The 22,499-nt window shown below is 44.0% G+C and overlaps 4 protein-coding genes and 2 long non-coding RNA genes across 64 annotated transcripts in view; 3 read left to right on the forward strand and 3 right to left on the reverse strand.

The window, feature by feature from the left end:
- The window catches only part of DLG2 (discs large MAGUK scaffold protein 2), a 1,015,643-nt gene extending 1,012,947 nt beyond the window's left edge, over positions 1–2,696 (reverse strand). The window contains 2 exon segments of the mRNA XM_040544402.1: positions 690–1,745; positions 2,456–2,696. Coding sequence (XP_040400336.1) covers positions 690–708 — 19 coding nt within the window. The 5' untranslated portion in view covers positions 709–1,745; positions 2,456–2,696.
- Positions 2,697–2,753: 57 nt separating this feature from the next.
- TMEM126A (transmembrane protein 126A) lies at positions 2,754–8,417 on the forward strand. 3 transcript variants are annotated; one of them, XM_040544411.1, is made up of 5 exons: positions 2,754–2,880; positions 3,899–4,023; positions 6,184–6,377; positions 7,441–7,555; positions 8,170–8,417. In XM_040544411.1, the coding sequence occupies exons 2-5, from the start codon at positions 3,908–3,910 to the stop codon at positions 8,372–8,374; spliced, it is 630 nt and encodes a 209-aa protein (XP_040400345.1). In that variant the 5' UTR covers positions 2,754–2,880; positions 3,899–3,907; the 3' UTR covers positions 8,375–8,417. The 3 variants fall into 3 exon arrangements, with proteins under 3 accessions (XP_040400345.1, XP_040400346.1, XP_040400347.1); XM_040544412.1 differs by lacking the exon at positions 2,754–2,880 and adding an exon at positions 2,882–3,009; XM_040544413.1 differs by lacking the exon at positions 2,754–2,880 and adding an exon at positions 3,018–3,190.
- Positions 8,418–9,312: 895 nt separating this feature from the next.
- On the forward strand, positions 9,313–10,152 carry LOC121063698. The gene is made up of 2 exons (XR_005816147.1): positions 9,313–9,448; positions 10,108–10,152. It is a non-coding gene; the product is annotated as an uncharacterized LOC121063698 (long non-coding RNA).
- A 726-nt stretch (positions 10,153–10,878) lies between these two features.
- On the reverse strand, positions 10,879–16,349 carry CCDC89 (coiled-coil domain containing 89). Of its 8 annotated transcripts, none has more exons than XM_040544406.1 (4): positions 16,278–16,345; positions 15,932–16,032; positions 15,687–15,798; positions 10,879–15,050 (listed from the first exon to the last, which is right to left on the reverse strand). In XM_040544406.1, the coding sequence occupies exon 4, from the start codon at positions 15,037–15,039 to the stop codon at positions 13,984–13,986; it is 1,056 nt and encodes a 351-aa protein (XP_040400340.1). In that variant the 5' UTR covers positions 15,040–15,050; positions 15,687–15,798; positions 15,932–16,032; positions 16,278–16,345; the 3' UTR covers positions 10,879–13,983. The 8 variants fall into 8 exon arrangements, with proteins under 8 accessions (XP_040400340.1, XP_040400338.1, XP_040400342.1 ...); XM_040544404.1 differs by having other exon boundaries at positions 15,932–16,164; positions 16,278–16,327; XM_040544408.1 differs by having other exon boundaries at positions 15,631–15,798; positions 15,932–16,164; positions 16,278–16,327.
- A 287-nt stretch (positions 16,350–16,636) lies between these two features.
- Positions 16,637–18,447, forward strand: LOC121063697. Its single transcript, XR_005816146.1, has 2 exons — positions 16,637–16,921; positions 18,189–18,447. It is a non-coding gene; the product is annotated as an uncharacterized LOC121063697 (long non-coding RNA).
- A 670-nt stretch (positions 18,448–19,117) lies between these two features.
- SYTL2 (synaptotagmin like 2) overlaps positions 19,118–22,499 on the reverse strand; it is a 61,786-nt gene continuing 58,404 nt past the window's right edge. For all 50 annotated transcript variants that reach the window (XM_040544369.1, XM_040544367.1, XM_040544366.1 and 47 more), the window contains 3 exons: positions 22,319–22,418; positions 21,341–21,546; positions 19,118–20,345 (listed from right to left, as the gene is read on the reverse strand). In XM_040544369.1, the coding sequence (XP_040400303.1) occupies positions 20,200–20,345; positions 21,341–21,546; positions 22,319–22,418 (452 nt within the window). In that variant the 3' untranslated portion in view covers positions 19,118–20,199. The remainder of the gene's footprint in view (positions 20,346–21,340; positions 21,547–22,318; positions 22,419–22,499) is intronic.

Here is a 22,499-nt window from a genome sequence, read left to right on the forward strand (position 1 = left end):
TTCCCCAATATTTCGCAATTCTTGTCTGAACACTGGCAACCACATTTTCCAATGCTGCTTCTATACTTGCTGTAATCACAAACTTTACGGCAGAAGGGGCAAAACGTAAGGCTGGTCATCTGTTTTTAAATGCTGCCACACTACAGTCACAGATGTAGTACTTTCACATTGTATTACAGCATGGAAATCAAAGTTAATTAAAGTTGCATTTTAAAAAACACGTTCAAATCACCTTCAAAACACAACTCTTGGAACTTTTATTTAAAATTAACTTTGGAACTTTGCTATTTGTTTACGCTGCTACTGCTGGCTGATGTTTATCCGCTAAAAAGGTAGAGAATAGAAAATAGCCCAAACCCATGATTTTAAAATTCATTAGTGTTTGTAAGACAGGCTTCTCACAGCATTAAATGCCAAGCTCTTGGTGTCTGTTCAAGATCTCTGATGGCTCATCCTTACAAAATAAATATTTAAGGCCAAATTTGACACGACAGATCTTAAAACATGCCATAAAAATACTTTTAACAATTTCTATTGTAAGTGCACCAATTTTTCTCCCATTTTCAGCGCAGAAGAAAAACAATTTCAATCCCCCACTAAAACACTTTTAATTTCAAATTAGAAGCACTAGAAATCAACAATCTAACAACATGGAGATGCAAAATGAGATATGAAGCTTCATTGCCCACCTTTCTTCTTGACTGGCATTCTTCCTCCTACTTCTGAATCTGGTTGCAAGCACTTATTTAGGTATTAACGATGTACTACTGGAGCACTGCGAGGTCAGGATCTGGCTATCTATTGCAAAACACTTCTACAGTTCAGTTAGGAAATGCAGCTTCAATCTTCATTTCTATCAGTACTTGCTGTTTTCTTGTATTGGATTTCCGATGCTTCCCATAAATAAGAAAAAAGGGGAAAAAAAAGAAGCTTTTTGATTTAAGAGATGCTTTCAATTTCTTTAAAATATATTTGAATCTATAAAAATACAAGAGAAAATGCTCCTTGGCAATACAAAACCCTATTACAACTCCTCTTCTGGCAGCAAAGTTTGAAAATTAAAAGATTTTATGCAATACAATTAAGGCACAGTCCACCTCTAGGCAGCTGTCTCAATACTCCACCTGTACATGCTCAAAAACATGTTATTTGCAGGACAAAAACTCCCAAATAATCCAAAGGAGGAGGAAGACAAAAAACAATCCAAAGTGACTCTTTAAACTTCTTTCACTTCTTGAATGAATTTTGCTAGCTCTGTATTGATTACACAGCAGACTGAAAAGGTCCCTTTTTCCTCACCAGACAACAGCCTTCAAGTATCACCCTCTTACCCACCAGAAATCACTGGCCAGTCACTTTCATTTTTATTATCTGCAAGCCACCCAGCCTTACGGTCTTTAATGTCCCTCTGATCCTCCCATGTATTAAAAGAGAGGATTGAAAAGGAGGAAAGCAATCCCTTGACCTGGAATTATTAAAGTGACAGTGCTGCTCACTGGGCACTTTGGCAAAGCAGATTGCTTTCTAGTTGAGTCATTTACTTCATGCCATTTCTTCCCTTGCAAAGCAGCCACCTCGTCAGAGAGGGATAAGGAGAGTTAGGAGAAGAGCTTCACAAATGGTTCATTTTCAGAGATAATGAAGGATTACTGAAATAAAAAGCAAGCCATGAGATCAGTCCAGAGTTTCCCACTCAGAAGTGCAGCTGCTTGGCTTCAACATGAGCTCTCTCACTCTCCCATTTTCTGAAAAACAAAAAGAGAGACACAGTAAAGGGATAGATTTTCCTCATCTAGCTCGTTAGGAAAAAAAATACTATGAAAAAGGTGGACAAGCTCCAAATGCTTCCCTTCCCTGCACGAGGAGCTGTGATGCACATGACAGAGCTTTGCTTTGCATCAGCTTCTTTAGGAGACTGAAACTGAATTGGTGAAGGGGGGGCGGCTCTGTTTTGCTCTTTAATGTTCACAACTGAGATCAGTCTCGCCTTCCCCCCCACACCTCGCTTCCCCAGCCCCAAAAAGGGATTCCCTGGTGCTTTTTGGACGGGGACAGCACAGAGGGGGCTGGCTTGCCCTGAGGAGAACTGGGGTGGGATGCAGAACCGGCGGGCGGGGGGGGGGGGGGGGGGGGGGGGGGAGATAGATGCAGAACTGGAGGAGCCGGGCGAGATTTAAGGAAAAGGACCATTTTCCTCAGGATGAGGACGGAGCTGGGGCGGAGCGAGGAAGCAGCCAGGGGTAGGGACGGACACAAAGGAGGAAAGGGGGGCGGCAAGGCGAGAGGGGGGAAAGGGCAAAGGCAGGGGTCGGCCCGGAGGGGGGGGTGAAGGGTCTGAGGGGAATGGGGCCGGGAGCCCTGAGGGGAACGGGGCCCAGGGCCTGAGGGGAACGGGACCGCGGGCTCTGAGGGGAATGGGGCCGCGGGGCCTGAGGGGAGAGGGTCAGCGGGTTACCCCGAGGGCTGGGCCTCCCCCCATGGAGGGCTCCTCGCTCCGCTAGGGGGAGTCCCCGCGTCTGGGCCGCCGGCTGCAGGCTCCCCGCTCAGCCCCGTCTCCATGGAGGAGCCGCCGCCGCCGCCATCCGCCGCCATCCGCCGCCCCTAGCAACGGGCAGCCGGCCCTCTCCCGCCGCCCGAGCAGCCAATGGGAAGCCGCCGTGCTGCGCAGCTCGGGCGGGACGCCCAATCAAAGGCGTTCTCTGAAACCTCTGAAACAAGATGGCGGCGCCCACAAGGGGGCGGGCTGGAGATGGGAGGAGCCGTGCAGGAAGGGACGGGAGGAGACATGTTGTACGGCGGCTGGGAGCAGCCATGTTGTACGGGCCGGGCGTGGCGGCGGCCATGTTGTAGGCGGCCGGGGACCTGGGGCGGAGCGGCTCGGTGAGAGGGGGGCGGGCGGGCTGCGGACCCGGGACGCCTCAGATCGCGGTGTTGGGACCCTCTTGGGGATTGTGGAGGGAGTTGGGAGGGGAAACTGCGGAGAGGCGCCTCCCAGAGCGAGCTGCCTCGGTATTTCGCCGTTTTTAAGGCTTTTTACCTCAGGAAGGTAGGCGGGGGGGCGAGGCCCAGGTCCGCCGTCGCTGCCTCCCCCCGTGTGTCCTGAGGTGAAACCAGGCACGGGCTTGCAGTCAGGAAAGGAATTAGGGCGAGTTTAGGAAGCAGATTTAAGTTTGGGAAGCTCTCCTCTGTGGTAAGATACGTAGAAAACGCGTTTTAGTCGCTAGATGCAGAGCTTAATCAAAAACTTTAAGGCCTGATCAAAAACGTGTAAGCGTTCTGGCTTGATACAGCTAGCAGTACTAATGCTAAAAGCTATTAGTTGTGGAACGTAAAACCAGAGTATACAGCCTCGTGATGCATTTAATTCTTTATAAAGCATGGATTTTTTTTTTAATTTTCGTTTTGGCAGTGAAGTCAACTTAAAGCTGCCCAAAGCGGTGGTGCTGTTGGCGCCCTTCCTTGTGCCACTGGCACTAGGAATTGCTGTATCAGAGGTGATCAGGCTGGAAGAAAAATGATTGCCCATCATTAAGCGGATCTCCTCCTGCGGGAGTTTAGCAAGTGGTGTATGGCCCCAGGGTTGGAGGTGCTCAGGCAGGAATGTCAGGAGGATGAAGCAATCCATTTTGGTCACAGCAAGTACTTAAGTTGGCTTAGGGCACTTGTAAAACCCCAATTGCAGCATGCTCCTACTAAAGAAAGTAGTTTGGTGAGGTTCATGTAGTCAGAAATGTCAGACTTCTGAAGCTGGATTGTGCCCTCTACATCTGAAAACTCCGCCGTGAAAAATAAGAAGTGAAATAGTGATTGCGTACTGAAAGAGAATCTAAATGTTCATTTGGTACGTACTGGGGGGGTGTAACTGATTACATTTCTTTGCTTGTTCCCTATGATCCAGGACTTCAAGATGACAGGAAGAGAATTTCTTGAACTAGATTCTCCAGCGCAGAGACTATATTTGGAAAGAATAAAGCGGATGGAAATCATACAGAAGTTGCTAAATGAGCTTCCTAAAACAGACCAGTAAGTGTCAGTAAAATAAATGAACTGCAGCAAACATTTAAAGTCTTTTGAAGGCTTTTTTCTTCATTTTTATATTGCAGATCTTCCTTGCAGCTACAAAAATACTGAATTGCAAAGGCGCTAATTTTTGTCCAGAACAGAAAACTTGGTTTGTGTATTTTTTTAATACGTTTAGTTCACTGTTCTTGGTGGTCCTGCTCAGCTGCTTTCTGGCGTGAAGTCCCCAGTGCTTAGGGTTCCAGGATAGCTGATTAGCCCTGACTAGCTCTGAGCTTTAATACAGCCCTGTGCTAGAGCTAACAGATTTTCTAGGAAACAAATGTTGGAGAGCATAAGGCAGATACCCTTGTGGTTCTGCAGGAATCGTCCTGCATCCAGCAGAGCTGGCCTGGGGCCAGAACCGAGCGAGCATCAAGCTGCTAGTTTCTGCATTTCGTTCTGCACGGCTCCCCCATTTCAGGAAGGTGAGACTGAAGCAGCCAGGTGGTGGTGTAAAAGTAAACCAGAGCTGTACACCGGGCTCGTCAGCAGGGGTTCTGCGCGGCTCAAAAATAGTTAAGTGTCTTCTGGGCCTCACAAACATTTTTGTGCTTTGTGGCATGGTATTTCAGTGCAAAACCTTACTGGTCCTGAGCTGGTTTACGTGTGTGTATCTTGCATAAGTTGTGTACGAATAATTTAGAGTAATGGGAAGCTTTTTTTTTTTTTTTTTTAATAGGATGAAATTGCTGTCTAAGCAAACCACAGCTAATAACACAGGGCCTCCCCACACAGGTGAGAAAGGACAACGCCAAGCCTTTATCCTTAACGTTACTGGTGGTATAGCTTTGTGTAGGATCTGCTGTGCTTGCATGCAACTTAACAACACTTCTCCTTCCCTGGAAGGTCTGGGAACTAAGGGGGAGGCAAATACCTCAGTGGTGACATGGTAACATCTTGATAGAAACTGTGGTACCTAGAGGTTATTGGGCCTTGGAAGGAAATAGCCATCATAAAAGAATGGCAGAATGTACCAAAAGCTCATGGTTTTAATGTGAGGGAGCTAGTATTTTAACAAACAAAACCAAAGCCTTCCTTTTTTTTTTTTTTTTTTTTTTTGAGTGTTGCTGTTCCATATATCAGTAAACCAGATGAGATTCGGCTCATCCTGGGTACATCAACGTGCTCCGCTTTGCTTTCTTAAATAGCAAGCTAGATTTTAATCTGTCCTCTGCATGTATGCATATGCACACATGCATTTCACTTTGGCTGTAAGTACAGAATTTTGCAAATAAATATGACGTTTGGCCTAGCGTAAAATTTGACCAGTTAAATATTTTATTTTCTTCAGGTCTTTAGTGGTAAATCCAATTTATGACAAGTTTTAAAACACACTTAACGTAATAACACTGGCACAGCCTCAGAGCCAAAGTGCCTTCCAGTTACTTGCTCTGCCTGGCAGTGGTTGTCGTTCTTGGGATTTTTACATTTGTGGAAACCTAAAGTGAAGCATTGTTTCCATTAATCAACTGACTGCCAGGTGTAATGATAAAAACGCACAACTTCTTTCTGCAAGTCAAATGAAATAAGTCACGGACTGCTCATCAGGCTCGTCAAACTGGCGCACGTTTCCGTTCCCTCTTCTGTTGCTTGCTGTGATGGGATGCATTCCAGTGGGAACTGCTCGTCAGGCTATTAATTGCTGCCTGTCTCTGACCAGACCTCGTTCTAGTCTGTGGTCACCATATTATAGGTTACACCATCTCTGTTGCCATCGTCGTCCCTCGATCTATTCTGTAAGCTTTTCTGTTGAAACTAAATCTGTACTTCCAGTTGCACGGGCTAGAAACAAGGCCGATCACAGGAGCTAGCTGGGATTCTTTCTCAGAAACCATTCTCCTTAGAAACACACTGATTAGGAGAGCAAATGTGTTAAAACTTCCATTAGCTGTAACAGGAAAAATTGTAGAAAAGGCTTCTCAGTGTTTCTGACACTTCACTCAGGACCCCTGTGTAAGCTCAGGCATAGAGCAAAGGACGCTGTGCTGGTTCCTGCTGAAAGTAATTACTCCTCGTTTCACGTCGCAAGACATTTACCATCCCTTCTTACTGCAGAGTACTCAGAAATGAATTGTAGCACATAACTGTAACTATTTTACACTTCTTTTCCTTCTTTTACAGGAACCTTTGCAATCATGGATCATACTTCCTTGCAGGAAATTCAAGCTTATGTGGCTTAACAGCAAATAATTACTTCAGGAAGATCCTAAACGTCAGAAAGGCTGCCATAGTGTCTGCTTTGCCGATGGCTGTTATTCCATTTCTCTCAACAGCAGCAGTTTATGAAGTCTTTGTGCGCGAACCTTTATTTGCAGGTAAAACTTCATTATTTGTTGTTTTCTAAAGGCCTTTGCTTTCTTGAAAACGGTGGCTGCTAAAGAGGAGTTTGAGAAATACATTGGGCAGCAGTGAGTTCTTCAAATTGTGAGTGGGAGAGTATGTATGTATGTATATTTATAAATACACATTTTTTCCTGTTACGCATCACTGATTTTAAGTACTTTTCACTCAGGAGGGCAGGGAGAATTGGTATTTGAACTGCAACAGAGCAGTGTGGTTTCCACAATCTGTATGATTTCATTTGAAGGTCAATTTCAGAGTGATATATTCCCTGTGGGTTGGTGTCTTGGGTTTGCGTGGCAAAGTTTTGGTAGTGGGGGGCTGCAAGGGTGGCCTCTGTGAGCAGAGCCCAGCAGCTGCTCTGTGTCAGATCAGAGCCAGCTCCAGACAGCTCTGAAAGGTACCTGCCACTGGCCAGAGCCAAGCCATGAGCGACGCTGGTTGGGCTTCTGGGAGAGCAGAGTTAAGGAAAGGGAAAAAAAATCCTGCTGTGCTACAGCAGCTGGAAGATAGGGGTGAGAACTGAGGGAGAAGCAGCCCTGCAGCCCCCAAGGTGAGTGCGGAAGGAGGGCAGGAGGTGCTCCAGGCACGCAGCACAAGTTCCCCTGCAGCCCATGGAGAGGCCCCTGGTGGAGCAGGCTGTCCCCCTGCAGCCCATGGGTCCCACATGGAGCAGATCTCCACGCTGCAGCCCGTGGAAGAGCCCCCGGTGGAGCAGGTGGATGTGGCCTGGAGGAGGCTGTGGCCCATGGAGAGCCCCCCGCAGGAGCAGGCCCCGGGCCGCAGCTGCAGCCCATGGAGAGGAGCCCACGCAGGAGCAGGGGATCTGGGGGGAGCTGCCGCCCGTGGGGGACCTGTGCTGGAGCAGTTTGCTCCTGGGAGGTGGATGGACCCTGTGTACGGAGCCGTGTGGGAGCAGTTTTGAAGAGCTGCAGCCTGTGGGCAGCCCCCGCAGGCTCAGTTCAGGAAGGACGGCATCCCGTGGGAGGGACCCCACGCGCTGCGTGTTGACAATGAACTGTTCTGTCTGTCATGCAGGTGAGCTGAACTGTGAAGTCTGCACTGTGGTCAGAGGAGGATTAGTAGGGGCTGTTGTGGGTGGTCTCTATCCTATTATCATGGCTCTCCCTGTGAATGCAAGCCTTGCAGCCAGGTATGTCTCACTAACCTGCAGTGAGGGAAAAATTTTTGTCTGTCACATCCTCAGTTCTCAGTTTAAGTTCTGTGGATTTTCAGTCTTTGCACACCTATCTTTTTGCACGGTTTTCCTACATGGAATTTACATTAATCGGCTAATTACAGGGATAAGTTCATAAGAGCTGTGCTACCAAGATCTACAAAACTGGTCCGTTGTAAAACACTCGAGTTTAGCATGGAACCACGATGTGCCTGGGTTTATTAAGTTGCAGTTGCCACCCTGCTGAGGGGTGGAGATGGCCCACTGGTGCTTGGCTGGGCAGCTGAGAACTGTTCCTGGTGCTGAGCAAGGCCCAGCACCCAAACTCCCTGGTGGGTAATTTTTGTAGTTTGGGGTCAGAGCGCAGCGAGGGGATGGTGAGACCTGGCAAGACCCCAGTGCGTGGTCAGGAGGTTTTCTGGTATTTATCCGCAGAGAGAACGCAGTGCCCAGTGCCACCAGGTGACTTTAACTTAGGAGAGGAGGGAGAGAATGAATATCTACCAAAGTATTTGTAAGGACTTAAATACTGATGTTCAAATTGGATGGAGAAAAAACCTGAAGTTTCTACCACTTTTTTTGTTCTTTAGGTATGCTTCATCTCCCTTGCCAGGGAAAGAGAACTTACTGCGCTTCTGGCTCATGGTTTCTCAGCCTGTCTTTAGAAAGATGAGTTTTGGTGTGCTGATACAGGTTCTGACTGGATTTTATCTCGCCACTAAGCATCATGGAATATACATCAAAATACTGGAGAACATGAAGCCAAGCAGGGATCCTGAAGAGCTACAAGCCTGAAGTGAAAGAACTTTCCGGTTGCCTTGGATAAGTAATAAACAAAGAAAGAAGTTTTTGCTTGCTGTCTTTTTTAATAGAAACAAACAAACAAAAAAAAAAAAAAAGGTCAAGACTGTGCTGATATTCTTCAGCTTCAAACTTAAATGGAAATTAAGTTTTTCATTCTGTCATGCTTGCTAAAGTACACCTTACTAAACAACTCTGTAAGGACAGGTGTTTTTCTTTGGAAATTGAAAAAAATATATTTTATATTGCATGCTTAATGTTTGGCTCTAGAGCGGTGATGCTATGTTTTCTGGAACCGGCATAAATATTACTGAAAAAAGCTTTTTAGTGATAATAATAATGCAACCCACGCTGATTAAAAATTAAAAAAACAGGCTAGATTTTTTTTTCTTGAGATTCCCCAAAGTCTGAATATTTTCCTCCCTGAACTTCAATCCACTAGGAGAGAATTTCTTCAAAAATCACGCTGTTTAGCCTGCTACATGGGTCACACTACAAAGGCACGGGCTGCCCAGAGAAGCTGTGGGTGCCCCATCCCTGGAGGTGTTCGAGGCCAGGCTGGATGGGGCTTCGAGCAACCTGGGCTGGTGGGAGGTGTCGCTGCTCATGGCAGGGGGCTGGAACTGGGTGGGCTTTAAGGTCCCTTCCAACCCAAACCATTCTAATATGAATACCTAACGCAGTAGGAAAATTAGCAATCTTCAGTGTATTCTCCAGTTTGAGAACTAAATCAAGATTCTTTCTACAGGAGCACACATCTCAATCACAGTAAAACCTGTGATTACTGAGCAGCAGCCACATTTTCATAAAATTTTACTGTCCCCAGAGGTGCAAACAGCAATATATATATTAATGAAAATTAAGCACCAAGACTCTTAAGTGGCTTCATTGAAAATTTGTGTGCTGATACAGATGAAGAATAGATTAAATGAGTTTCATCATATTTATCTACTTTTTCCTAACAGACTTGTTACAGCAGGGAAATCATGCGCTGTTTAACGAGGAGCAGTGGCCTCATTTGTACAGGCAAGCAGCAGAATGAGACATCCACAACAGTTGTTACACAAAGTAAGTTTAGTTCTGCTTAACCTCAAGTATTTCTGTGAGGTGTTCTGAATCTGGCCTGCATCTGAGCAGACACCATGGCCTTATCTTAATCACCCCTCACTTTACAGATTCTCAAAGTGCAAATATTTTACTGCACAGTGAATTGTGGTATTTCCAGGAGTTGTATCATCAGTTTTTAACCAACAGAACCACTTAGCTGTGGCAAACAAGCGTAAAGTAGTTTAAGCTATTACTTTGCAGTAGTATTTTTAAGAATGAAATGAGCGGTTCAGTGCTCGTTATTTGAGCATTTAACAAGGTGTGGTTAAAACGTTATAATCAGATCTTCACACTTCAGGTGTGATATTCAAAACCACCCTCCACACCACGCACTATTTTTACTTTGGTAAAGTAAAAATATTCAAGTGATAATTATTCTTTAAGTAATCAAAGTGAGTGCTGTGATACTTAATGGTCTAATTTGGACAAACTATTTTTTTCTAACTTTAAGGTGGAAAAGGTTATATGCAAGAATTAAAAAAAAATCATTCCTCAATGTCTATGAATAAGTTGCAAAGAGCAATACTTGCTCCTGGCATAACTGATGAGTACACAAACTGCAAATACATTTTTAAGTTATCCTATGTGAGGTCATGTCAACGGTCTGCTATACTCCCTAGGCAAGAAGCTAAATATCACGTCAGCAAAGGTGTTGATTAAAAGAGGAAAAAAAAGGATATTCTTCAATCATACCATATGTACTCCTTAACAGGGGAAGAGGCTCTCAGAATTGAGTTAAAGACTGAAATTACGGTTCAAGGCTCAGCAGGACACACATGAAGAAGTGCTCTCACTGAATTCTGGAAAAATACTGATTAAATTCTCCGTTTCATACCCGGGACACAACATACCTTGTTCTCCAACTCAAGAAGTCAAAGGAGGAGCTGTGGCTAGTTCCTGGGCTCCTGCCAACCTGAACAAACTCCTCGCAAACACTGCCTCCCTCTTCGAAAAGCTCTGAGTTAGGACGGGTCTTGGTTGTACTCCTGCCACCATTCCAGCAGCAAGGAACCAGTCACAGCCTGCGCATCACAGCGCTGCCTTTTACTGCTTTCTTAACACACCTGCCTAACATATATACCCTATATACCAATATATATATCATATATATATCAATATATAGATATATCAATATCAATACCCTATATTGATGGACTTTGGACAACTGAAAGGCTGAACTAATTCCAAAAGGATACTATGACTGGCTGTAGAGAAAAATTAAGAGAAATACTAAAAAAACCCACTAATTTTATCTTCTCTGTTTACCATTTTTGATGGCAAATCTTGATACTACATTCTGTTCCACAGACCCCTGCCAATGACCCCCTCCTCTGCCATCACCCACCCATGTCCTGTTCCTGGCATCCTCGGGCCGTTGATCAGAGGCACTGTCATTTCTCCACGTCTGTATATCCCATTTAAATTGAGTGAAAAAATGTAGAATCGGCTGCTGCTGAGCTGCAGTTTTACACTGTTAATCCGTGGGGACTTCTTTAAACCCTTTTGGGGTTTAAAAGTGTATTCTTTAAATACAGCCTATTTGAATAGCCACCGTAACTAGGAAATCTGAAATATTTACAGTCTAACTGGTAGCAAATACAACCCTATAAATAGAAGATTGTTAATTCTCACAGAAAAACTTTACAAGCTTTTGAGAACAGTTTTTAAGAACTTGGAAAACACAAAGGCCTTTTGTAAGTTTACCAAAGAGAAATCTAATGATTCGGAAGAACCAAGAGATGCCAAGTTTTGGGAACATAATTCCTACATTTATTTTGATATCATCTCTTCAGTCAGATAAAAGATGTTCCCCACAGGCGGTGCTAAGCTCTTCGGAGAAAAGAGAGAGAGATGCTTATTCACTATGCTACTAGCACAGTATTGTAATCACACTGTAAAAGACTATTTTCCCTTTTCAGCTCATCAGACACATAGTTCAACAGAAAACTCCTATTTCAAATGGCATACGCATTCACTTTTAATTCGAAACGTAGCTCGTCTACTGGCTACGGTGTGCATATTAATTTATAAAAGGAAAAGAAGAAATCAGCTAATTAGGAGGACACGACTGTATTTTTCACTGTTGGTTATCACCCAGAGCTAGAAACGCTACGGCAGAGCAGGGCAAGGACCAGAGAAACTGTTTCCTGAGCTGGTCGTGACACGAGACTGGCACAAACAAAGCAAGCTGTCTGATGGCGCTTTACGGGAATGTATTGATCCTTACCGGGTGGCGAGGTGGAAAATGACTGTTTTTTAACTCCTACACAGTGGATCCAGGCAGGGCAAGCACCTAAAAGAGAAGCTGTCAGAGAGGTTTTAACAGGAACGTATGACTGAGTTGCAGTACACTTTTATATCTGTGTTTTCATTCGAGATCTCTTGTCACCCTGGCCAACTTAAGTTCCAGGTTCCCTTCCTCTCTGTCTCCCCCAACACCATCCATCACCACTGTACTTTTTTTTTTATTATTTTTATCCTCCTCCGCACCGTTGCTTTCTTCCTCCTCTGCGACACGAGGCCCCTGGGGGAGACAAGAACCCCCTGAATGCTTCCAGCAGGTACTCGACCCTACATTTTGTAGGAAGCCAACACCCACCAAGCGCAGATGGAGCAGAACTCCACTGACACCCCATCGTGGTCCAGGTGGATGATGCCGGTGGCCACCCGCTCCTCATCCTGCAGCCTGGGCGGCTGGTGGCCGGGCAGTGCCTAGTGCTGGTCGTTGGTGGGCTGGCGGTGAGGGTGGTGGTCAAGGCCTCTGGCCCTGACCCGGTGGTGGCAGCTCCCCTTCCCCACCTCCATCCTGTCCTCTGCGGGCCTGCCCTGTGCTGGTGAGTGGCCAAATGGTGCCTGAGGGGCTCGGGCGGCGGGGAGAGGCAGCGGCTGAGGGAAGCAGCACCCCCTGAGTGGATGAGGGGGTTGAGGGGACTGGGGGGGCGGGGGGGGGCAGGCGCTGCATGCACAGCGTTGGTTTTAGAATCCTAAAATCATTAAGGTTGGAAAGCCCTCCAAGATCACCTGGTCCAATCACCCCCCTACCACCAATGTCACCCACCAAGCCATGTCCCTAAGCACCACGTCCAACCTTGCCTTGAACACCCACAGGAACGGTGACCCCACCACCTCCCTGGGCAACCCGTCCCAACACCTGACCGCTCTTGCTGAGAAGAAATGTCTCCTCATTTCCAACCCGAACCTCCCCTGGCACAACTTGAGGCCATTCCCTCTAGTCCTATCACTAGTAACCTGCGAGAAGAGGCCAACCTCCAGCTCCCCACAACCTCCTTTCAGGCAGTTGTAGAGAGCAATAAGGTCTCTCCTGAGCCTCCTCTAGAAGAAAAACCACCAGGTCCCTCATAGGTTGCCCCCACGCCAGACAGTGGGGTTTTGGGGGAGGGGGGGTTGTTCCCACACAGTCATGGCCAGGGATGGAAAGGGAGGCACAATAAACGACGTCAAGATGAACTGAAGGCTGAGGGTTCCTCATGCCACAAGGTGGTCTCACCTGGTTTCAAGGAGAAGTTCCTAAGATAAATTGACAGCTAATTGCTAGAAACCGTAGCTATTCCAGTAAGCTCCTGAGATAAACTGGTCACAAGCTGGAGGAGCTCCAGGCCCTCTGCTCCTGGCCGCTTCCACACAGAGGTTGTTGGGCTCAGTGCATCCTTAGTCTGACACGGTACGGCTGCTCTGGATGCTCAGGACCAAGAGCTACCCGCCCTTTCATTTTGTGCATTACCATTTTCTCTGCAGAAAACACCTATAAACGAAACACACAAAACTGGCAGACTGCCTGGAACCTCAGCCTGTTTCAAAAACTATTGAAATCATGCAAAAGACCTATCAATTGATCTTGAGCTGAACAGGAATATAAATCATGCTATGACATTAAGTAAGCCTAAGAGAACTGTAGAAGGCTGTAGGAAAACTATAACTTGCTTGAGCATCAGGTATTCTGCAATTTTACTGGTTTGACCTACTAAGTTTCTGACTTATTACTGTTCATGCAAGGTGGGATTTCTTTCTTGGATCCTCAAAGATGCCTCCTAAGTGCTCAGCCTCGCTGGAACTTCAAAAGAGAATCAAGTATGAAAGAATAAGCATTTAATGTTTTGTCCTTTTTGGGAAACAACGTGCTTTTGACTCTTAAAAAAAAAAAAAAAAAAAAAAAAGTGAAATCTGTAATACAGCACATGTTAGGACCAAATGAAATCTATTTCATATTTTACGTTTTCCATGCTAATCTTTCATGTTACAGATCTGATGTGGTTTAGTTAGTTTGACAACCCCTGCTCAGATTTAATGGTGTCAAGCTCTTATTTATGTAAAAGTAACAAAAAAATAACAGGCTACAGAACAGTTTTTTCAGAAGGATTTAAGCTGGTAAGCACATTACAGAGAGACTGGCTGGTAGACGGTCGCTTGAAAAGGAACAAAAAGAAGTGCTGTGTTACACCAGAGGCACCTGCTGAGATGAGAGCAGAAAGCTGAAGTCACACTTTAAAGTGACGGAGTTTGACGTTCAGCTCTTTTTCTTTGGCCAGTAAATCCATACTGTGCTTTTTGTAGGCATCAAACTGCAGCGAGAGTTCGCTGTACGCCTGCTTGCTGCTCTCTAGCTCTTGCTGGAGCTCCTGGACCATCCGATCATAGTTTGCTGCTGTGTCTTTAACAAAGCGCTTCTCTGCTCGCAGCCTGGCTCTCTCCAGCCTCTTCCCCAGCTGCACGATCTCCAGCTGCTTGTCCTGCAGGGCTTTGCCCCTCTCCATGGCCAGGTTCAGCAGCTGCTCTTTCTCCTCATTTGCCCTCTCCAGCTTGGCCTGCAGCTCGCTATCCGGAGCCTTCTGCTGGCTCTCTCCGCGCTCTACCTGCGCGGCAATTTGTTGGTGCTCCTCCTGGAGGCACTGCAGCTGCTGCTTCAGCGAATCGACCTCCCAGGCATGGGCACTCGCCTGCTGGCTCTGAGCTTCCAGCAGCTCCTTCTCACGCTCCTGGGCTCTGCGACTCTCGTAAGCGCATTTCTTGTGTAAGGAGTCTAACTGCTGCGAGAGATTTTGGGCCTTGGCAGTGAGCTGGAACACTTCGGCTTCCTTCTCCCGCACGGCTTGGCTAAAGAGAGTCTCGTTCTGCTGCCGCAGGCGCTGATTCTCCTCCCACAGCTGCGTGTTCTGCTTCTTGTGCTCATTCTTGAAGTAGATCATTTTCTCGTGGTTGCTGGCCAGGTCCATGAAGCGCTCCTCCAAGTGCCGGATGCGTTGGGTCTGCGTTTTCAGTTTCACGGCATCCTCCAGCCTCAGTTTCTCCAGTTCCGTGTTGAGCTGCTCCAGGCCTTTGCAGCGCTTGCGTGCATCATCTGCTTTCTTCTTCAGCACACAGATGAGGCGATGCTGCTCTTCCAGACGCGCCCGCAGCAGAGCCTTCTCACTCCTCTCCTCTTCAGGGCCTTCGCAGAGCACCTCCGGGCCTTTTGTCAGATCTTCCCCGTCCCTGCCCACCTCCGGATCGCTTGTGGGGCTGGCCATCCCTGCTTCTCTCTCATCCTGAGCCATGGAGCCGCTGTCTGACACAAAGACGAAACATTTTATATCCACCAGTTCTTGTAGTGACATTCAGCAGGTTTAGAGTACCCCAAAACTGTGTGCCCAACACCACTGCACCAAGCTGGGGGACTGCCTCTGGAAGTCCATCACACCACTGGCACAGCAGATTGGGACTCATAAAACCAACAGCAGCCTGTGCGGTCCCACAGACCCTGATTCAAAGTCAGGCAGACCGATTAAAAGGGTGCCAGACTTGACAAGGCAAAAGCAAACAACTGTAGGCTTAGTATTTATGCAAGCCTCTTCATTTGCTGATTACTAGCCCTGGTAATTATTCCTCCTCAAAGCACTGTGGTTGGATCTACAAATACTGTTATATTTAGGTAGAAAGCCAGTAAATGATAAAGCTGTAAGTAATTCATTAAGGAATCCTTTTCCCCTGCCTTTATTTTCTCCTACAGATGCAAAGTTACATTACATCTGTATAACACAGATGCTATTGTAAATGCAAATAAAACATGGAGGGTTAGATCAATCTTCTAATCCATTTATAAGATTTTAATAGTATCTTGCCCATTAAACGTAACTGAATAGCCTTACCCTGAGCTTAGAGATTTAAGAATAAAAAAAGATCATTAAGGACTGGTAATAATTACTGAATGCACTGTGATATAAGGACGGTGCCTGGAGAAACGGTTCCTTATTTGAGTTTTGATGCTGATTCGCTGGATTATTTTAGGCACGCAGGTTAAAAGTCTGGCTCCTCATCTAAAAATAAAGGAAATATTTACGTTACAGTAGTACCACCATCGTTATCAGTGCCTTATCATACAGCATACTACCCAGACGTATGAAAAGTTTGCCTAAAACTGAAGTACAGGCTTCACGTTCAGATACAGACCCGAAACCACACAGCACCTGAAATAGCCTGCTGATAATTGGGTTTTGTGGGTTTCGGCTGGAGGTGAGGATAGGCCACAGGCAAAAGTCCTAGAGAAGGGACTGGAGGAAGGATGAAAAACAACGTAGAGCAAAAATGAAGGCAAGACACGGACAGATTCAGAGCTCCATGGGGGTGACTATTAGCAGGGTCCGCTGCGGTGCGCTCCCCTGCTGCTGGTGCCACTTTGGCTCCTGCCAAAACACTCGGTGATATGGGAAGAGAGAGGGAAGGACTAAAAGATTTAGGCCATCCAGAGGAAACGCAACAAAGAGAGGGGTTTAGGGGGAGAAAGATTTTCTCTCACCAGGTGCTTGTTTTCCTCAGCCCATTTGTTGGCACTCCCAGCACGCGGTTGCTGTGTCCATGGCGATGCGGGGCTCAATCGCTCACGTCAAAGCTCGTGCCCTCGTCCGGGCTGCTCAGGGCAGTCCCGAATTCATGGAAATAGCAGGGAGCGTTTCTTAGCAAACAAATGCTGCCAATGCTCCCAAAGGCACCCAGGTTCAGCAGAAAGAAGAGGATTTCCTCAGGCTTGAAGTCCTCTCTCGTGGCTTGCACCCAGAGAAGATCACAATGGCAGAACACACTGAAGGTGCACGGGCTAAGAGAGAAGATGCATCCCTCACCCTAAACAACTCGCGACTTTTATTCAGCAAGTAAAGGGTAAAAGATACAAAGCAAACAAGACAGGGAGGGAACAGTACCAGGTCTTTCAAAAGAGGTAAGGTCAGAGTGAAGTGAACTGCAACACTGACAGAGGCTTGCAGGCTTACGTGCAGAAATGGGAAGTAGAAAAAGAAATGGGAATTTTCTGAATATAGAGTGTGAAAGCTGAGCTGGGACTTTGAAGTACGTGGTTTACAGGAAGTAAAGGTAATGTCATTTAAAACACACACGTATACTGACATGGGTGTACCTCCTGCTGCCCCCATCCAGGCTGAAATCATGGTAAGCTTGTAAAGTGGAAAAAAAAAAAAGGGGGTGGGGGGAAGCATTGCATTGCTCCCAAATAATTTTCTGGGCAAGGATGAACATATATGAAGATATTCTAGGAGTATAGATGCTTTGTCATATAGATAACTGGAATTAAGAATCAAAGCATAGATATTAATTTATCAAACTGCCTTTTAATAACAGTTATGCCTTAATTATATGCCTTGTTTGGGTTGTGGATAATTTTAAAACCTCTGCTTTTGACAGTAGAGAAAGAATAAGCTAGTTTTCTAAAACTTTTCGTAAGCAACTGCATAAAATTTACATTTTTCAATCTGCATTTTATCAATCTGGAACATGCAACTGTAATTAACAATTACTATGAATTCGGTGGAAAGCTGTATTTATTACAGAAACCATATCCAGATGAACATCCACATTGTTTGGTTTTTAAAGTGTACATTTCGTATGACTTTTATGTTTACAATCCAAAACCCCTCCTGGTTTACATGATCAGATCCAGTCCTTACCTTAATAAATCAACATAATATTCTTTAGCTGGAGGTGAATTTGTAATGTTTCTGCTCTGTAATTAAATCCTATAGCATTCATAGGGTGGTTGAAGTACATTTTCCACTGATAAAGCAGCTTGTTTGTAATCATTTGTTCATGGCACTGAAGTTCACCTCACCAGGACAGCTTTAGCTTTTCTTGCACATTACAATAACATAGTGAAACAGTAAAAAGATAAGCACAGATGCTAAAAATCCTTAAAGATCTTTAAGTTAAAGATTCGTAGCATGATGCAGACTCCATTGAGGGCTAACAGCGATAACAGTACAACTTTAAATAGCTAGCATTGTTAAGCGCTAATATACTTTTCAGACACTTCTGTGACCATCTCTGCTGACCTCATGCAAATTTGGAAGTCTCATTTTTGTGTGTGGTGACAGCTATCTTTATATATTGGCCTATGAGAGTCGTCATTTCCACATATACTTTAAAAAGCTATTAAAAAGTTGGGGGAGGTCAAATGAATTTTTGTACTAGAGGGCCTGTTTCAGTCATTTGGCTCTGTCTCTTTTTTAAATCTAAACAAGCACGTAATGCTGCTGTGTCATTTGCTTGTCATCATACTAATTAAATACAGGGGCAGTGCACAAGTACATCTAACGTTCATGTTCCCATAGTTTTTGGAAATTTAAACTAAGTTTTTATCTATTTAGTGTAGTGCTAAGCAGTGTCTTTAGAGATAATGACAAAATTCTGCCTCTGTCTGCAGGATGGTGGAGGAATAGCAAGACAGAAGATACTTCACCTGACCAAAAGACAAGAGTGGTACTGTCACAAACCAACCATTCTGATAGCAGTTAAGTTTTTAACTACTGAAATTTTGTACAGTGTGGAACACAGAAGACTACATACACTTGCCTGCAAATCTATAGCCTCAGCCCCATCCCTTCAGTTGAAGACCGAAGACTTTTGACACAGCACTGCATTTAAGCTTCACAGGAAATAAAACTACAAATTATATACTTGTTAAATGGTAGTCACGCTTACAGCAACCTACTTTTTAAGGTGAAAACAAAATCCTGTAGACAGTGAATACAAACAGGTGTCTCTGCCAGATGCTTACAAATCTCTGTTTTTGTATGAGTAGGGAGAGATGCACATACTACACTTCAGAACAATCTATTTGGATTTAAATGGTACAGCAGTTACTTTGCTTCTGTATTGTTAAATAGCCACCTCTGAGAGGGTAGTGTTTCTGGAAAAGCAAAAGTGGAATCTGTGCCAGCGCCCAATCTCATCCGAAACCCCTGAAGCAGTAAGGGATGGAGACTGACAGCTCCTTCTGGCATTTGTAATCTCCGGACGGCCTGGCTGATGAAGGAGAACACGGGCTCCCCAGCAGGCTGAATAGCACCTTTCCTTTTTTCCCATTCATGGTGTAAAATAAATACCAAGTAATGCAAGCATTTAAATTTTTAAGATAAAATTAAGCAACCCAGTTGGAAGTGTGAAGAGCCCTGTTTTGCTCTGTAAGCTTAGCCGCAGGACTTTACCAGCCTCTAGACCTATGCAGTTACAGCAAATAAATGTACATTTATTTTCAGAAGCATTTTCTGCCTGCATTTCATTGTATTGCATACTCACACTCAGTAGCTAACACAAAACATTGATTTCTAATAAACATCGAATTCTTAATTAGCTTTAATAAGGCTGCTTTTATTTAAAAAAAAAAAAGTAATACATTTTGTAATTTATGCATTTATCTTCCTTCAGTGGTACGCGTTTCCACACGCGACAAATTCCATTTCACATGCTGCAAAGCTATCTAAACCCAGACCACCATAATCCCGGCGTTCTCCTAACGGTGGCGCTGAAGAACAGATAAATTACCTTTTGCAAAAATACAAGCTAATAATAGGTATAGGTACAGAAAATGAGTACACTTTACAAAAATAAATACCCAACATTCGTCATTAGTAAAACTGGCAAGTTTAGATCCTTTGGAATAGCATTTGAATGAAAACGTTTGACCTCTGTGACTTCAGCATTTAAAAGGAACGTCAATATACTAGCAAGGTAATTAACAAATATAGAAGCAAACTTTATAACCCCAACTTTTCATAGTACATTGGAATTAACAGTCCTCTATGCCTTGCAGAGTAAGGCATCAACAGTACCATTTCGTGTAGTGCTTCTTTCATTACAGAAGCAACTTTCAGATCATAGAAATGTGTAACTACAGACAAAGGGACTTTAAAAAAATCTGCACACTCATATTCCTAGCTGGAGAGATCCAATATAGCGTGATGAGGATTCAGCCAGAGAAACGTGCTAATGAGCATGAACAAAATGCAACCTGTTGCTATGTAACTAATAACATCATCTCACAAACAATCCAAGTATACAGAAAGAATTTACTTGCTTTTCCTTTCTTTTTTTTTTCCCTGGCAATTTAGCTTTAAGGAATCAGCAACACTTCAGTTTGACAACACAAGAATTCAAGTATCACAGCTACCTCTACCTCTGAATTCTCTAAGTATGTTCTTACTTGAATACATTTTCAGTGAATAAGAAATAAAAGAAGCCCTTAAATTTACATAATCATCTGAGGGCAGAATTTTAGTTTGGAATATGCAGTGACATTTGACAGCACAAGAACAGAATAGCAACAGAACAGAGACTATCAAAGAGCTGCTGTGTGTCTCTTCCAAGTTTCACCCCCACACCTTTTAATTTCATTCCCAAGTCGTCTTTTTGACACTAGCAATTCAAAAGCCACCTTATTTTGTCAGTTTTGCAACCATTAGCATCCTCAGAGGTAGCGTATCTTCTACCCATGTGTTTGGCAAGTTCATCATCTTCTCCCACAGGGCACTTTCATCTGAAGTGGAATCCATCCAGTCTACTGTAGTTCCATAGCTTCTGCCTAGAAAAATGTCAGGTTTTAAGAGAAACATTAATCACTTAACATGCTGCAGAGTTGAGAGCTGACAATCAAATCTGCCCATCTTCTTAAAGAGTTTCACCTTCTCAGGTACAGGAAACCTAGTGCATTCGAGATCCAGTTCTATATTTTTATGCTTGAACAATTCTGTCAAATACAATTAATGACAATTTTCCACACAAACTTGATCTTTTTCCATTTTTTTTCTTTGTTATTCTGTCTTTTTTTCACAGTCCCAAGGGAAAAATTAATCAACATCCAAGGGGGCTTAAAAATAAAATGTCCACTAATTCTGTATTGAAATACAACCTCAGGTACTTAAGCTTCAGTTTGAGATTTATTATCCTCACTTGCGTTTTAGGTTATTCTCATAAACCATACAAGAAGTCATTTTTTCTTGCTTTTGCTTTAAAGAACTCTAAATTCTTTGTTTCTCCTCAGACCAGAAAGGACAATGAAAGGGACAAAGCAGAATTGCATGTTTTCCCGGTCATTATATCTACACATCTTATACTGTCTTTATGCTAAAAACGTGTTTGAATTTATACATTTTCCTATCCAAAGTCTTCAAATCTTACCATGCATTCACAATTCATCCTTTTATCTCCACCCAATACTGCCTCCACGTATCTAGTTTTTCCATGTGTAAGTTTGTAAGATGTTATCAAGATTTTGGGTGCAGAAATAGCATACTCTCATACTACAAACAGTACTAGACACAATGTATGGACAGAAAGGTTTATTTCTAATGTTTCTCCTAACTTGCCAATAATCCCTAACCCTCATACTACTTCTATTTACATTTCAGAATCTGTGACAAAGAACAGATAATTTACTGAATGAAACTCTTTAGTAAATAAATGGCTGAAAGGCTTTTCAGTTATCTTTGCAAAAAGAGAATAAATAGAAAGGAAAAGGGGAAAAAAAGATAAAATGTAGTTTGTAAATTAAGGATTAATCTGTTAATTGTCCAGTACCTGTTCCAAGGCCTATCCTGAGACCTCCCAGAAAGTGGTTGGCTAGTTTGTTGTGATCCCAGACTGTGAGTTCTATGCAGGCTTCTTTCAAATCTTCTGGTCTAAAGCCATCATAGACCATGGTATGGTTGAATACTGGGTTTGTAGTTTTTGCCACTGTTCTTGTTTTCTGGCGACTTTTTCTGCTAGTATCTGGAAGAATGGTACTTCGGAAAGAGAAAGCATTGTTAGTTTGCACTTTGACAGCATAACCTGCATTAAACACACTCATCAGACAAAAAATACTGAATAATGCTCCTCTGCATGTTATGAAGCAACTGAGAATAAGTTGCTTTAGTATCACAGAGATGAAATCAAACATCATGTTCTCGGTCCCTTCCAACACATGTATTCAGGATGTATCCACCCTTGTGCTTCAAAGGATGGATCGGAAGGGGAAGTCAGGTGGGGAAGAGGTACAACTGAGTTTGTTTGCTGGATTACCACTAATGATGCTGAAACCTTTTAGTTACTGCCAGAGATTTCCCAGCTATCTCACTATCCTCATCATGTGTTAAATCTTTTTGTAGAAAGGAAGGTGGAAGAAATACATCTATGCTTCTCACTTCTATCTCCTCCCATGATTTACTAAGCTAAAGCACGTTCTTTCACAAACCTGCTTTGTTTAAACACAACTTACAGCAGACAAGATCTGACTTAAATTTGTCTAGCCCTTCCACCAGGTAGCTAAGCAGACAAAATGACAGGGTGGTGATTAGCAAGGAATTCCTCCCAGTACATCTTACTTGGTAGCATATAGTTAGCATCTGGAAGTTGCAAGCCCTGTAGGACAATTTGCATTACAATAAAGGATAATCAGAAAGTAATTAAGTGTTTTTGTTTTTTAATTTAAATGGAGAAAATTGAAGGTAAGATTAGAAAACGCAGCAATGGCATTATTAAGCCACCAGCTTTAATGATTTCAGCCACAGTTTTTACCACTTGATAAAAGAGTTGAGCCTGTTGCCCCTCAGAAGAGGAAGGTCATGGCATTCCTTCACCCAGATGTGGACCTCACCAGTGGACAGAGTCTTCTTTCCTGTAAAAAGAAATAAAACATCCTGGCTCTGATTAAGCCTTAGAAATTACCTTCGAAAGCGATTTACATGTTGCAGCTGTT

This window comes from Cygnus olor, chromosome 1 (genome assembly GCF_009769625.2).
Source record: "Cygnus olor isolate bCygOlo1 chromosome 1, bCygOlo1.pri.v2, whole genome shotgun sequence".
NCBI classification, from domain to species: domain Eukaryota; kingdom Metazoa; phylum Chordata; class Aves; order Anseriformes; family Anatidae; genus Cygnus; species Cygnus olor.